At 38.3% G+C, this 13187-nt stretch overlaps 1 protein-coding gene across 8 annotated transcripts in view; it reads right to left on the bottom strand.

Moving 5' to 3' along the window:
* Nucleotides 1–4902: 4902 nt before the first annotated feature.
* The window catches only part of LOC106084052 (mitogen-activated protein kinase-binding protein 1), a 318040-nt gene continuing 309755 nt past the window's right edge, over nt 4903–13187 (bottom strand). For all 8 annotated transcript variants that reach the window (XM_013247486.2, XM_059364412.1, XM_059364413.1 and 5 more), the window contains one exon: nt 4903–6299. In XM_013247486.2, coding sequence (XP_013102940.1) covers nt 6140–6299 — 160 coding nt within the window. In that variant the 3' untranslated portion in view covers nt 4903–6139. The remainder of the gene's footprint in view (nt 6300–13187) is intronic.

The raw sequence follows: 13187 nt of genomic DNA, 5'->3' as shown, positions 1-13187 counted from the left end.
CTATAACTTTGGTTTGGGGTCACCAAAATGCTATTGGTGCCTGTTTGTTGGAGCGTCAGTGCGTGTTCCGAATTATATCATTTAAAGTCCCTTACCTCTGGTGGGGCGAAACTCAAATGTCCATAACCTATTGTCAGGGGGTTACCAAAATTGAGTTGATTGACTCTACGTTTGTGCTATGCAAATGCATTTGCATAACTGCTGAGTTGCCGAAAATGGTCAATGGTCAATGACTCGATTTGTCCATTGACCCTATATTGACGCATTTATTAAAATGGTTGGTTCAATTGTTTCTATGTTCTTTACAGCCCTATTTACCAAAAACCAGTCAATATTCTACTTTTTGCTGAGACTATTCTAGATATCCGACCCATGGACATACAGATTAAGTGTGAGGCAGTCACTGCGGCTATGAGACTTAAGGCGAGAAATAATAGAGAGTAGGAGCAGGTCATACAGTCGTGGTATAATCGAGACGACGATAGAAAACCTGGAAGGAATGAAAGAGGTTTCCGAAGGGATACCTGAGACGATACTTGAGGTCGGTAGAGTGCGACGCACTGAACTCTGGTATTGCCATCTGGAAGATCATGTTACACGGATGGATCAAAGCTAGAGGACAGAGAAGGCCTGGGCGTCTACATTGAGAACCCAGGTACTGAGATCTGTTTTTGACTGCCTAATCATAATACGATCCTGCAGACGGAGATCCGGCCGATCATTGAATGCGTGAGTTGACGTGGTGTTAACGCGAGGACGTCGAGTGTGAACATCGTTGAGGGCAGTAAACTGGACATCAGGGCAATAACAATCAGGCCCGTAAGGTCACGAACAGTCTTTGAGTGTAAGAACGAGATTAACGCCTTCTGTGAGGATCGCACCGTCCGCATTATTCTGGTTCCGGGCCAGTGCGTAGTAAGGGGAATTGGAGAGCATAGGACTGCCGTCAATAAATTTGGATAACCCGAAGACTTTCAGGGTAAGGCCATTCAAGTCAAGTCAATTCACTGTTGAACAACGAAACGGTCGGTAGGACCACGAAAGTCTTATGGGGAGATCCGGATGGTGAAAAGACGATGCTAATATTGAAAGAAAGTAAGAAGTAGGTCAGTATAGCTTTCGGTTTCACAATGGGACACGTAGGACTACGGGCTCACTTATACAAAATCTGTGCGGCAAGTGATTGCAATTGTATGGCATGTCGGGAAGTTGATGAGACGTTGAGTATTTCTTATGTCATTGCCTGGCTTTTGCTGCTAACAAATACCGGCACTCAGGTAAGAACACCAGACATGAACCAACTTAGGAGTCAGGTATGGAAAACAATAAGGGATTTTGTATGAAGCACGGAATTCCTAATATAGATTTTTTTGAGGTTACTTTTTAGTATTGGAGCGTACAAAAAGTCGATTTCTGGCCTATGTGTATGTCCAAAGTGGCATGGCGCGGATTTGCACTGCCTTTTCCACCTATCCTTACCTAGCTGGCATGCGAAATTGCAAATTTTGCCCCTAAACATTCCATTAAGGAACAGTGCCAAACTTTTCACACATCAATGAGTACTGTCCGATTCAAATTTAAGCTCAATGATGAGAGATTGTGAATCAAGATACTTTTTATTGTCAAGATTCTCTTGAGACACATAGTCCTCCCGTCAATTTAGACTACTTGAGGGGTGTGAAGTGGCTGACTAGAAGCAGCTAGCAATTGAGATTGCTCGCTTATAGTGGCAATTCTCCTGAATTTAAAACCCGGCAAGAAAATTCCTCTTATATATTTCTCTAAAAGAGATGCCACTTACAGCGGAACGCTCTTTTAGGTCGCTAGCCTCAATTATTTTTGTGCCAAGTTAGTATCCCTCGGGGAAAGTCCATCCCAATGAAGCATTTCTTGATATGAGAAGAATCAAGAATCGAGTACTGTTTAGTACTAGTGGAATATTCAAGTCTGGGGCATAATTCACGCATCCGCAATCAACTTATTACAATCGAATTTTGTTGAAACTTCGAATAGAAATCTGCGAATTTTTGCCCGTCGCTATTAACCTATCGTAAACAACCAATTTACAACTATTTGTTAAAAAATAGGACATTGAAATATTTATTTTTTAAAATAAAACACTCACTGTAATACATTCACATTTTTGGTCCAAACTACAAACATGGCCAAACATTGAAGAAGCACCGTTCGTTGGATGTGATAGAGGCGACGTAAATTTGATTGTGTTAAAAACAGTAAGGCTAGGTTAGGTTAGGTTGAAAAGAGGGTGCAGATATTAAGCCGCCCCATGCCACTATGGACATACACCTTAGCCAGTAATCGGCTTGTTGTGCGCTCAAAAAACTATAAAGTAACCTCTAAAAAGAAAATTTTAAGTTAGGAATTCCGTGCCACTTACAAAATCCTTAATTGTTTTTAATACAACTCCCCTAAGTTGGTTCATGTCTGGCATTGTATCTGTTAGACGCAAAAGCCGAGCAATGACAAAGGAAATGCTCCAACGTCTCATCATCTTCCCCGCATGCCCTACACATGCTATCACTTGCCGCACCGATTTTACATAAGTGAGCTCGTAGTCCTATGTGTCCCGTAATGATACCAATAGCTATACTGACCTGCTTCTTACTTCCTTTCAGTAATAGCTTCGTCTTCTCACGATCTGGATCCCCCCATAGGATTTTCGCCGTCCTACCGACCATTTCACTGTTCCACAATGTTGCATCCCCATTGGTCGCCCACTCCCTTAACTCGTACTGCGTCGACCCGAAAGGCTTCGTGTTAACCAAGTTTATTGATGGCAGTTTTTTGGCCTTCACCGCCAAATCGTCTGCCCTTTCATTCCCCCTTACTCCGTTATGGCCCGGCACCCAAACGATGCGGATTTTGCCATCCTCAGAAAAGGCGTTAATGTCCTTCTTACACTGCAAGACTGTTCGTGACCTTACCGTCCTGGTTGTTATTGCGCTTATGGCAATTTTACTGTCCGTAAAGATGTTTACCCTCGACGTGCTCGCGTTAGCACCACACCACTTTACGCATTCCGTGATCGCCCGGATCTCCGCCTGCAGGACCGTATTATGGTCAGGCAGTCTAAAACAGATCTCAGTCCCTGGGTTCTGATTGTAGACCCCCAGGCCCACTCTGTCCTCTAGCTTTGATCCAACCGTAAAAACAATTACATGCCGTTAAAAAAAAAAAACAATGGGGTATTGTTTAAAACGTGTTTTCGTTTACTTTTTTACTTAAAATAACTTAAAGAAGTAAAAGCGTGCTAAGTTCGGCCGGGTCGAATCTTATATACTCTCCACCATGGATCGCTTTTGTCGAGTTCTATGCGCGGTATCTCTTCTTAGGCAAGAAGAGGATAAAAGAAAAGATTAGCTCTGCTATTAGAGCGATATCAAGATATGGACCGCTTCGGACCACAATTAAATTATATATTGGAGACCTGTGTAAAATATCAGCCAATTCGAATAAGAATTGCGCCCTTTGGGGGCTCAAGAAGTAAAATAGAGATCGATTTATATGGGAGCTGTATCAGGCTATAGACCGGTTCAGACCATAATAAACACGTATGTTGATGGTCATGAGAGGATCTGTCGTAGAAAAATTCTGCCAAATGGGATAGGAATTGCGCCCTCTAGAAGCTCAAAAAGTCCTCAGATCGGTTTATATGACAGCTATATCAGGTTATGGACCGATTTGAACCATATTTGGCACAGTTGTTGGATATCATAACAAAATACTTTTTGCAAAATTTTATTCAAATCGAATAAGAATTGCGACCTCTAGTGGCTCAAGAAGTCAAGATTCAAGATCGGTTTATATGACAGCTATATCAGGTTATTGACCGATTTAAACCTAATTTAGCACAGTTGTTGGAAGTCATAGCGAAACACGTCGTCCAAAATTTCATTCCAATCGGATAAGAATTGCGCCCTCTAGTGGCTCAAGAAGTCAAGATCCCAGATCGGTTTATATGGCAACTATATTAGGTTATGTACCGATTTGCGCCATACTTAGCACAGTTATTGGAATTCATAACAAAACACCTCATGCTAAATTTCAGCCAAATCAGTTGAGAATTGGGCGCTCTATTGGCTCAAGAAGTCAAGATCCAAGATCGGTTTATATGACCAGATTATGAACCGATTTGAACCATACTTAACACAGTTGTTGGAAGTGATACCAAAACACTGGGTGCCAAATTTCATCCTCTAGAGGCTCAAGAAGTCAAGACATATGATCGGTTTATATGGCAGTTGTTGGAAGTGATACCCAACCATTACGTGCAAAATTTCATTCCAATCGGACGAGAATTTCGCCTTCTAGAGGCTCAAAGTCAAAACCCCAGATCGGTTTATATGGCAGCTATATCAAAACATGGACCGATTTGGCCCATTTAAAATCCCAACCGACCTACACCAATTATAAATATTTATGCAAAATTTCAAGCGGCTAGCTTAACTCCTTCGAAAGGCTAGATCGACTTTAAATGACATGACGATCAAGAATATATAGATACCTTATGGGGTCTCACACGCATATTTCGAGGTGTTACAAACAGAATGTCGAAAATAGTATACCCCCATCCTATGGTGGAGGGTATAAAAACTCCATTTGCTTTGTTTACCTTTGAGATGGTAAAAAATGCTCGATTGATCGATGATTTTTTCCTCTCCGAAATCGATAACTTTTCAACAAATTTCGATCATCATCCAATTAGTATTTACGGAACCGAATAAATCTTCAAACAAAAACTCGCTCGATAACGGATGCGAAAGAGTTAGACCCCTGATTACTGGAATATTTTGTCTACCAACAGTTTCACCAATCGGTTTAAGCTTAAGGCGCTACATTTCAAACAGAACATTGACAGAAGAAAAAGAAAAAGAAAACATATTATTGTATAGTATTACATTATTATTATTATTATTGTTGTTGTTGTTTTTATTTGTTTTTGTTTTTAGTTATTATATGGAATTGAATCCAATATCAAATACATTTGATTCGCCTTCTCTTGCAGCAGCTGAAATTAAAGCTAATTTAGGATATACAAGTGTAAGTGAATGGATTTACTTAACATTAAAAATATTTAAACTATGCTTAAAACGCAAATGATTGGTAAAACATAAACTAGGACCACACAGGGCGGGAGTGGTTGTGGTGGTGGTGGTGGTATTAAGAAAACATTATCTAGGACAAATTTGATTCACATTTGACAGAGGGTTATAATAACAGAATGCCTCTGATAAAAAAAATTAACTTCGAATGGTTGTTAGGCAAAGACACATTGTTATTGTTGGGGCGGTTATTACAGTTGAAATTACAATAGTTAGGCAAATTATACTAAAATCTAAGGCGAAACATACATACATTCTCACGCAAAGAAAAAAACGTAACATAACAAATTATTAGTTTATATATAACAAAACAAGCGTCGTTTTCTTTCCATTTATCCTTATCGTTTACCAAAAGAAGACTACATAAAGATTTGATTGCTACTAAATAAAACAAATGCCGTAATCGCCTGGAATCCCTTTCGGAGGGAACACCTTTGTGTTCCTGTGGAAGTGAATGACAGGATGAAGTCCTTCACCATTTGTAGGACTATTGAAAATCCAAATTGCAGCGTTTATTCCATTAGCTCTTTTCACTCCATGTCTTTTTGTTTTCTTTCATTAAGAAGTTGTAAAACAAATTAAAAAAATTTTAATTACAATTGTGTTGTTGTGTTTTCTTTTGTTAAATAATATATATATATATTTCTTTAATTAAATATTTTACATGTAATTAATTAGTTAATATTATTAATAAACACATAATTGTAATAATATATATTTAATTTCTTTTAATCATAATGATAATAGTATTATGTAATAATAAAAAAAAAACATTGTTAGCTACTAATATTTGTATTTAAATGTAAATTTATCTTAATATGTTTTTGTTGGTTTTAGTGGTTGTGTTTTAATTTATTATGTATAGTATTATATTTGTATATGTATAGTATTAATTAATATTAAATTATTTTGTTTTTCTTCATTTTCTTCTTTCCCTTTGTATTAGTTTTGTTTTAGTTCAGTTTCACTTCTTTTTTTTTTTTTTTTGTTTATTTATTTTTTTTTCTTGCTACACACTAGGAGTTGTTCTCACAGTCATCGGGTTTGTGCTTCATACGGAAATTATTCAAAAGATCGGCGCAATTGTTCACCATCATCATGTAATCGCCGTTCTCTAAATTCGCTTGTTCCGTGCTTGAGTACGTATGATTTGGTTGTTGATTGTTTTTATCATTTCTGCAATAGAGGGGAAAGGAAAGGAAGAGAAATTAAGAAAACTTATACTCTAACAGCCTTATTCACAAACATTTAAAAGAGCTCTATAAACCGAAAATAGGATAAAATGTTGTTTTTTGTATTCACAAACACATAATAGCCTATTTTACCCTTAATAAACCAATTTTAAATTTGAAAAAGTTATTATTGGTTTTACCCTTATTTAACACCATTTTAAAATTACATTTCTCAATTGCACGAGCATAAACTACTTTAAATAAATGTGAAACGTTTGATTAAATTTGTGAATAGCGAAAAATCTTATAAAAATGGATGCACTTAATGTAATCGGTGAAATAAGTAAGTATAGAACAAATTAAACCGCGTTAAGTTCGGCCGGGCCGAATCTTATAGACCTTCCACCATGGATTGCAATTGACAAGTTTTGTCAATGACACCTCAAATGCTGAGACCGATTTGTATATACGCTATGTAACGTTATTGACCATGTTACATGTTATCAAAAGATCATCTCTAGAGGCTCAAATAATCTAACCGGGAAAACGGTTTATGGAAGCTTTTTCGGAGGATGTACCGTACTTCCCATAGTAGTTAAAAGTCATAACAAAACGCTATGGGAAAAATTTCAGCCAAATCGGATAATAAATGCGCCTTCTAAGGCCCAAAAAGGCAAACTAGGAGATTGTTTTATATGGCAGCTTACTTAAACTTATAAGAATATTTAGCAAAATTTTGAGCGGCTAGCGAAAGGAATGAAAATCCGTGTATTTTTATACCCACCACCATAGGATTCATTCATTTAGTCATTCCGTTTGCAACACATCGAAATATCCATTTCCGACCTTACAAAGTATATGTAAATATTCTTGATCGTCATAAAAATCTAAGACGATCTAGCCATGTCCGTCCGTCTGTCTGTTGAGAACACGATACAGTCTTTAAAAATTGAGATATTGAGCTGAAATTTTGCACAGACTCGTATTTCTTCTATACGCAGGTTAAGTTCTTGAATGGGCAAAATCTGACGATATTTGGATATAGCTGCCATATAGACCGATTTAGGGTCTTCAGGCCATAAAGACCGCAGTTTTTGTACGATGTCGATGAAATTTGAAGCAATGAGTTGTACTTAGAGCCACGACATCCAAAGTTCGGCACGGCCGAACTTAATGCGTTTTTACTTGTTTCTCATTCTTTTGAAATTTATAGGGAGATTGGAGCAGACTTTTAAAAGGAGACGTCCACGAGTTTACAAAGAAAGAGTTGATCCATTTTCTATTCCGGACCATCACTTTAAAGCCAAATATCGGTTTAAGAAATCAACGGCAAAAAAAATTATTGGTCTAATAAAAAATGATATTGAATTAAGCAAAAGAGGGCACGGGACTCCGGCCGAACTACAAGTTATGATTGCTTTGCGTTGTTGGGGTCGCAGAGAGGTTTGTTTACTTGTTGTTAAATGATTAAATTTAATCCTTTTATTGGCAAAATCCTGTTTCTAGGTTCAAGATGATGCGGGAGATTTGCACGGATTAGCCCAACCAACGGTTTCAAGAATATGCAATAGAGTTGCTCGCGCTTTGGCTCGTCATGGTATGGAATACATAAACATGCCGACATCTCTCGAAGAGCAAGCCGTAATAATGAGAGATTTTAAGGCCATTAGAAACTTTCCGGGCGTTATTGGAGCAATTGATGGAACTCATGTTAAAATAAAAAAAACTGGTGGAGATCTTGCCCAATATTATATAAACCGGAAAGGATTCTATTCACTGAATGTACAGGTGTGAGGTGATTTACTAATCGAAGGAGCATAATAAAAAATTAGAATTTCATTTTTAGGTTGTGTGTGATGCCCAATTGAAAATTCGCGACATAGTTGCTAGGTGGAGAGGAAGTACTCATGATTGTCGGATATTTAATGAATCTTCTATTAAGGAACGATTTGAAAAAAAAAAGAATTCAGGGGTCGTTTACTTGGAGATTCTGGATATCAGTTGACGCATTATCTATTTACTCCTCTCCTCCGGACTAACAACGAAAAGGAAGAACGCTACAATGTTGCTCATATTGCAACAAGGAATACAGTAGAGAGGTGTTTTGGGGTGTGGAAGCAGCGATTTCGTTGTTTGTTAGATGGAATGACGGTTAGTCTATCAAATGCGAAGACTGTTATCGTTGCACTTGCTGTGCTTCATAACATTGTATATTTTTATTAATAATTTGACATTGTCAAATAGCCGGAATTGCCAGATAAAACTTCAAAAAAATCTAAAAATGTTTCATAGTTATTTGACTGTTATTATGTGTTTGTGAATACACAATTTTAAAATCAGTTTATTAAGCAAAAAGTGTATAATAGTTAAAATAGATTTTAAGCCCATAATAAGAACTGTTTGTGAATAAGGCTGTAATTATATAGTTTAGTTTTAGACATGTCTGTTTGTTTGGATACGGAACCTTGAACTGAAAATGTGTAAATATATAAATTTTTCCTGGTTCCATTTTTATTTTTGACAACTAGGAATGTGGATACCGCATCGTCGCTGATCATTGTTACATTAGCTTTAACCTTGGGGAAAACACTGCAGAAATGCTAAACCTAAAGAAACACGAATTTGGATGAGTTTCGGCACATATTCTGCATGGCTATCCCCTCAAGACCTGAATCGGTATAGTCTGATTTGAATCGGTACGAAAGACATTGACATAATGTTTGAGCAGATCATGAGTGTCTTAAATGACTTCCTTAGGTCTGCATGTAAAATGCCCAAATTTGGCCATGAAAATTCCACTAAGGAACTGGGGCATACTTCTCACATATCATTGAGTGCTGTCCGATTCCTCTTTTAACATGGTATAGTATCTCACAAATGTCGCCAGCTGAAAACTTTTTTTCTAATATTCTCGTCAGTATTCGAACCGAGGCGTTCAGCGTCATAGGCGGACATGCTAAACTCTGCGCTACGATGGCCTCCGCCATACTGATTGGTCTAAGAAAGGGTGGCAGAAAAGTTTTCAATAGGGCGAAAGTCACAAGCGCTCCACATGACTCGAACGTCTAAATGCTAGGCTAGGTTAAAACAACTAAAAAGGCATTAAGTTCGGCCGGGCCAAACTTTGGATACCCACCACCTCAGGTATATATATGTAAGCCCCCTGTCGTCACAATCCAGTGAAAACTGGATAACTTAAGCACCCAAATTCGACCCGGACATCGAGTGATGTAATATATATAGGTCACTATTCAATTTTGTAGAACAATATATTGGTCTTTTTGGCAGCTATATCCAAATATAAACCGATCTGAACCATATTAAGGTCGGATATCGGGAGGCTCAGAACAACTCACTGTTTCAAATTTCAGCGAAATCGGTAATAAATGAAGCTTTTATAGGCTTCAGTCCCATTATCAGCAGATCGGTCTATATGGTAGCTATATCTAAATATAGTCCGATCAGAATCATATTTGGGTCGGATGCTGGAGACCTTAAGTTTCAGCGAAATCGGATAAAAAATAAAGCTTTTATGGGCTTCAGACCCTTAAAATATAGTCCGATCTGAACCAAATGTAGGGGCGGATGTCGGGAGGCTTAAAACAACCCAGTTTCAAATTTCAGCGAAATCGGGTAATAAATAAAGCTGTTATGGCCTTCAGACCCTTTATCGGGAGATCGGTCTATATGGCAGCTATATCTAAATATATTCCGATCTAATCCATATCTAGGTCAGTTGTCGGGAAGCAAAAAATAACCCACTTTTTCAAATTTCAGCGAAATCGGATAATAAAGAAAGCTGTTATGGCCTTCAGACTCTTTATCGGGAGGTCGGTCTATTTGGCAGCTTTATCTAAATATAGTCCGATCTGAACCATATTAAGGTCAGTTGTCGGGAAGCCTTAAACTACTCACTGTTTCAAATTTCAGTGAAATCGGTTACAAAATAAAGCATTTATGGGCATTAGACCCTTTATCGGCAGATCGGTCTATATAGCAGCTATATCCAAATATGGTCCGATTTTGCCCGTTCAATAACTTAACAAGCGTGCATCAAAAAGTCGCATCTGTGCCAAATTTCAGCTCAATATCTCAATTTTTGAAAGCTGTAGAGTGACAGACGGATAGACGGACAGACACACGGACATCGTTAAATCGTCTTACAATTTTACGACGATCCGAAATATATATACTTTGTAGGGTCGGAAATTGATATTTCGATGTGTTGCAAACGGAATGACTAAATGAATATACCCCCTGTCCTAAGGTGGTGGGTATAAAAACACTAAAGCGAGCCGAAAAAGGCTCAGAACAAATCTGGTGTAGAATTCTACAGCTCCGTGGAGGATACATTCAGGGCCTGTAGGCTACGTAAGTTCTTTGCCTTCAAACCTTTCAAGTTAGGATCCATTCAGAAGCCAGAGATGTATGGACAATAATGTCTTGGGAAGAAACACTAGAAATACTCGTAGACACCAATATTCCGGAAAACTCTCAAAGGGGTAAGGTGGCGCCAGAAGAAGTTGCCACGAATATGTCTTAGTCGGGGGTAGTTGGGGAAGTTGTGTCCGTTTAAAAAACCCTTTGGGCGGTAAAAAGTTAAAATCTTTCTAATCGCCAGGCCCTCATAATGTATCACCGGTTGAATTGCAAGCTGTGCGCGATAGACTGGGTTCTTGGCTAAGTGGGATTTACAAAAATCATTTTCATTCCAAAAGAAGGAAAACCATACCATACGGATGCGAATGATTTTCATCCCATTAGACTCTCATTCTTTATTCTAAAGACTCTAGAGAGGTTGATAGAAATTGAATAATCCCGAGCCGTAGGAGGGATTATGGGGACAAATATATTGTCTCAGATGCAAGTGAAGTTGAAAATTTCCTCCGATTGACCTTTTGTTAAATAAAAACACAAAGCGAGTTCGGAGAATTTACACAACTTTATTCTATGGTTGCGGTTCTACAACTTACAATATGAAAAGCTCACTTTAGGCGGGAAGCGAGAGAAAGAGATCATTGACTTGAGTCTAAGGAGTAAAAAAAGATTTCACCATATGGAAGTAAGGAGAATTCCAGAGTATGTGACAAAAAGAATTTAAATGACAGGTTAATAATATGACATAAAAATGATAAAGGGTATTCACTGCGAACAGGTTGAAGGGTGTGTTCAACAGAAATATATCTTAACTGAAAGATTCCTGGAGGTTGACTGTCTCGACAACAGCATTTATATAGTAAGGACAAGTCCAAAAAATAGCCCTTTACGACCTAGTCGAAAGGCCGGCAATCTCAGAAATATACTTCAGGAAGCTCTACCTACGCAGGCGAAATGGGCTACTTAAAGTGGTCCAGGTGTAAATCCGTCTAAGACAGAAATTGTTATTTACACCAGGAGATACAAATTATCGACGTTAAAAACCTGTCTTATTGGAATGAGAGAATGTTCCATTTACTGAAAGCGCAAAATATCTGGGTATTTTGCTGGACAGAAAATTGAACTTCCAATATTTTGGAAAGGGCAAGAAAGACAACTGTTTCCTTATACACCTGCAAGAGAGCAATTGGATTAATATGAGGGCTTAAAACGCGAGTGATGCATTTTATGTATACTGCAGATGTCAAACCTATAACGCTATATGGTGTTGTAATCTGGTTGACGACGCTTCAAAAGTCCACCTACCGTTCAATACTAAACCGGATGGCTTATTTGTGCATCACAACCGCTCTGAGGACGACACCATCTGATGCTCTGAATTAAATGCTACACTAATGCCTCTGGACGTTGCGGCTAGACAAATTGTTGCGACCATGGTGTGTGGCAAAGGGAGCTATGTGTAATACTTGATACATTGCCCGATATTCCAGGCTGTATGGATTGCACATTCCCTGAGCTGCTGTTTGATCAAAAGTATTGTACTAGTATTCCTGATAGAACAAATTAGAACTGGCAATAGAAGTTACATAGACTTCTAAAGGGGGATTTTTTAGCTATTATCATTTTGGCAACACTGGTTTAAACAGCTCACGCACGTTTCGTGATTTGTTTTACCGTCAAACATTTTCAGTTTGGTCTATAATTTAACCATGAATCGTCTTACAAAGGAACAATGCTTGCAATTATTGAAATTTATTATCAAAATGCGTGATCTGTTAAAAAAAAAGTTCATCGCGCGCTTTTTCCACTGAGCGACGAAGCTTATTTTTGGCTATATAGGTGCGTTAATAAGCAAAATTGTCGATTTTGGAGTGAAGATCAGCCAGAACCATTGCAACAGCTACCAATGCATCCAGAAAACGTCACAGTTTGGTGCGGTTTATGGGATAGTGGCAGCATAGGACCGTACTTCTGCAAACATGATGCGAATCGTAACATTATTGTGAATGATGTGCGCCATCGAGAGATGATATCCAACTTTTGTTTGCCCAAAATGCTAGAGCTTGGGAGACACCTCGAAACTTGGTGTCAGAGATTTTAGAATGAGCACAGAAGATCGAGGCGCTTGGAACGCTATTCTACGCTCGGCTAGTGGAACAAATATTGTGCCAAAGCCAATTAAAGTAAAGTAAGCAAGAGCTTGACTTGCATGACATGTGGTTTCAACAAGACGGTGCCACATGCCACACAGCACACGTAACAATGGACTTATTGAGAGGCGAGTTTGGTGAACACTATATTTCACGTTCGGGACCTATCAATTGGCCGCCTAGATCGTGCGATGAACGCCTTTAAACTAATTTTTGTGGTGCTATGGTAAAGCTCATGTCTATACAGACAAGCCTACTTCAACTGAAGCATTGGAAGACAACATTGAAGCATTTATTCGTGAGATACCGTCCGAAATATTGGAAAGAGTATGCCAAAATTAGACTAAGCTATTGTACTCTGAAGA

This window comes from Stomoxys calcitrans, chromosome 3 (assembly GCF_963082655.1).
Source record: "Stomoxys calcitrans chromosome 3, idStoCalc2.1, whole genome shotgun sequence".
Taxonomy (NCBI): domain Eukaryota; kingdom Metazoa; phylum Arthropoda; class Insecta; order Diptera; family Muscidae; genus Stomoxys; species Stomoxys calcitrans.
The sequence above is the reverse complement of the archived record's forward strand: the minus strand, read 5'-3'. Positions and strand labels throughout refer to the sequence as shown.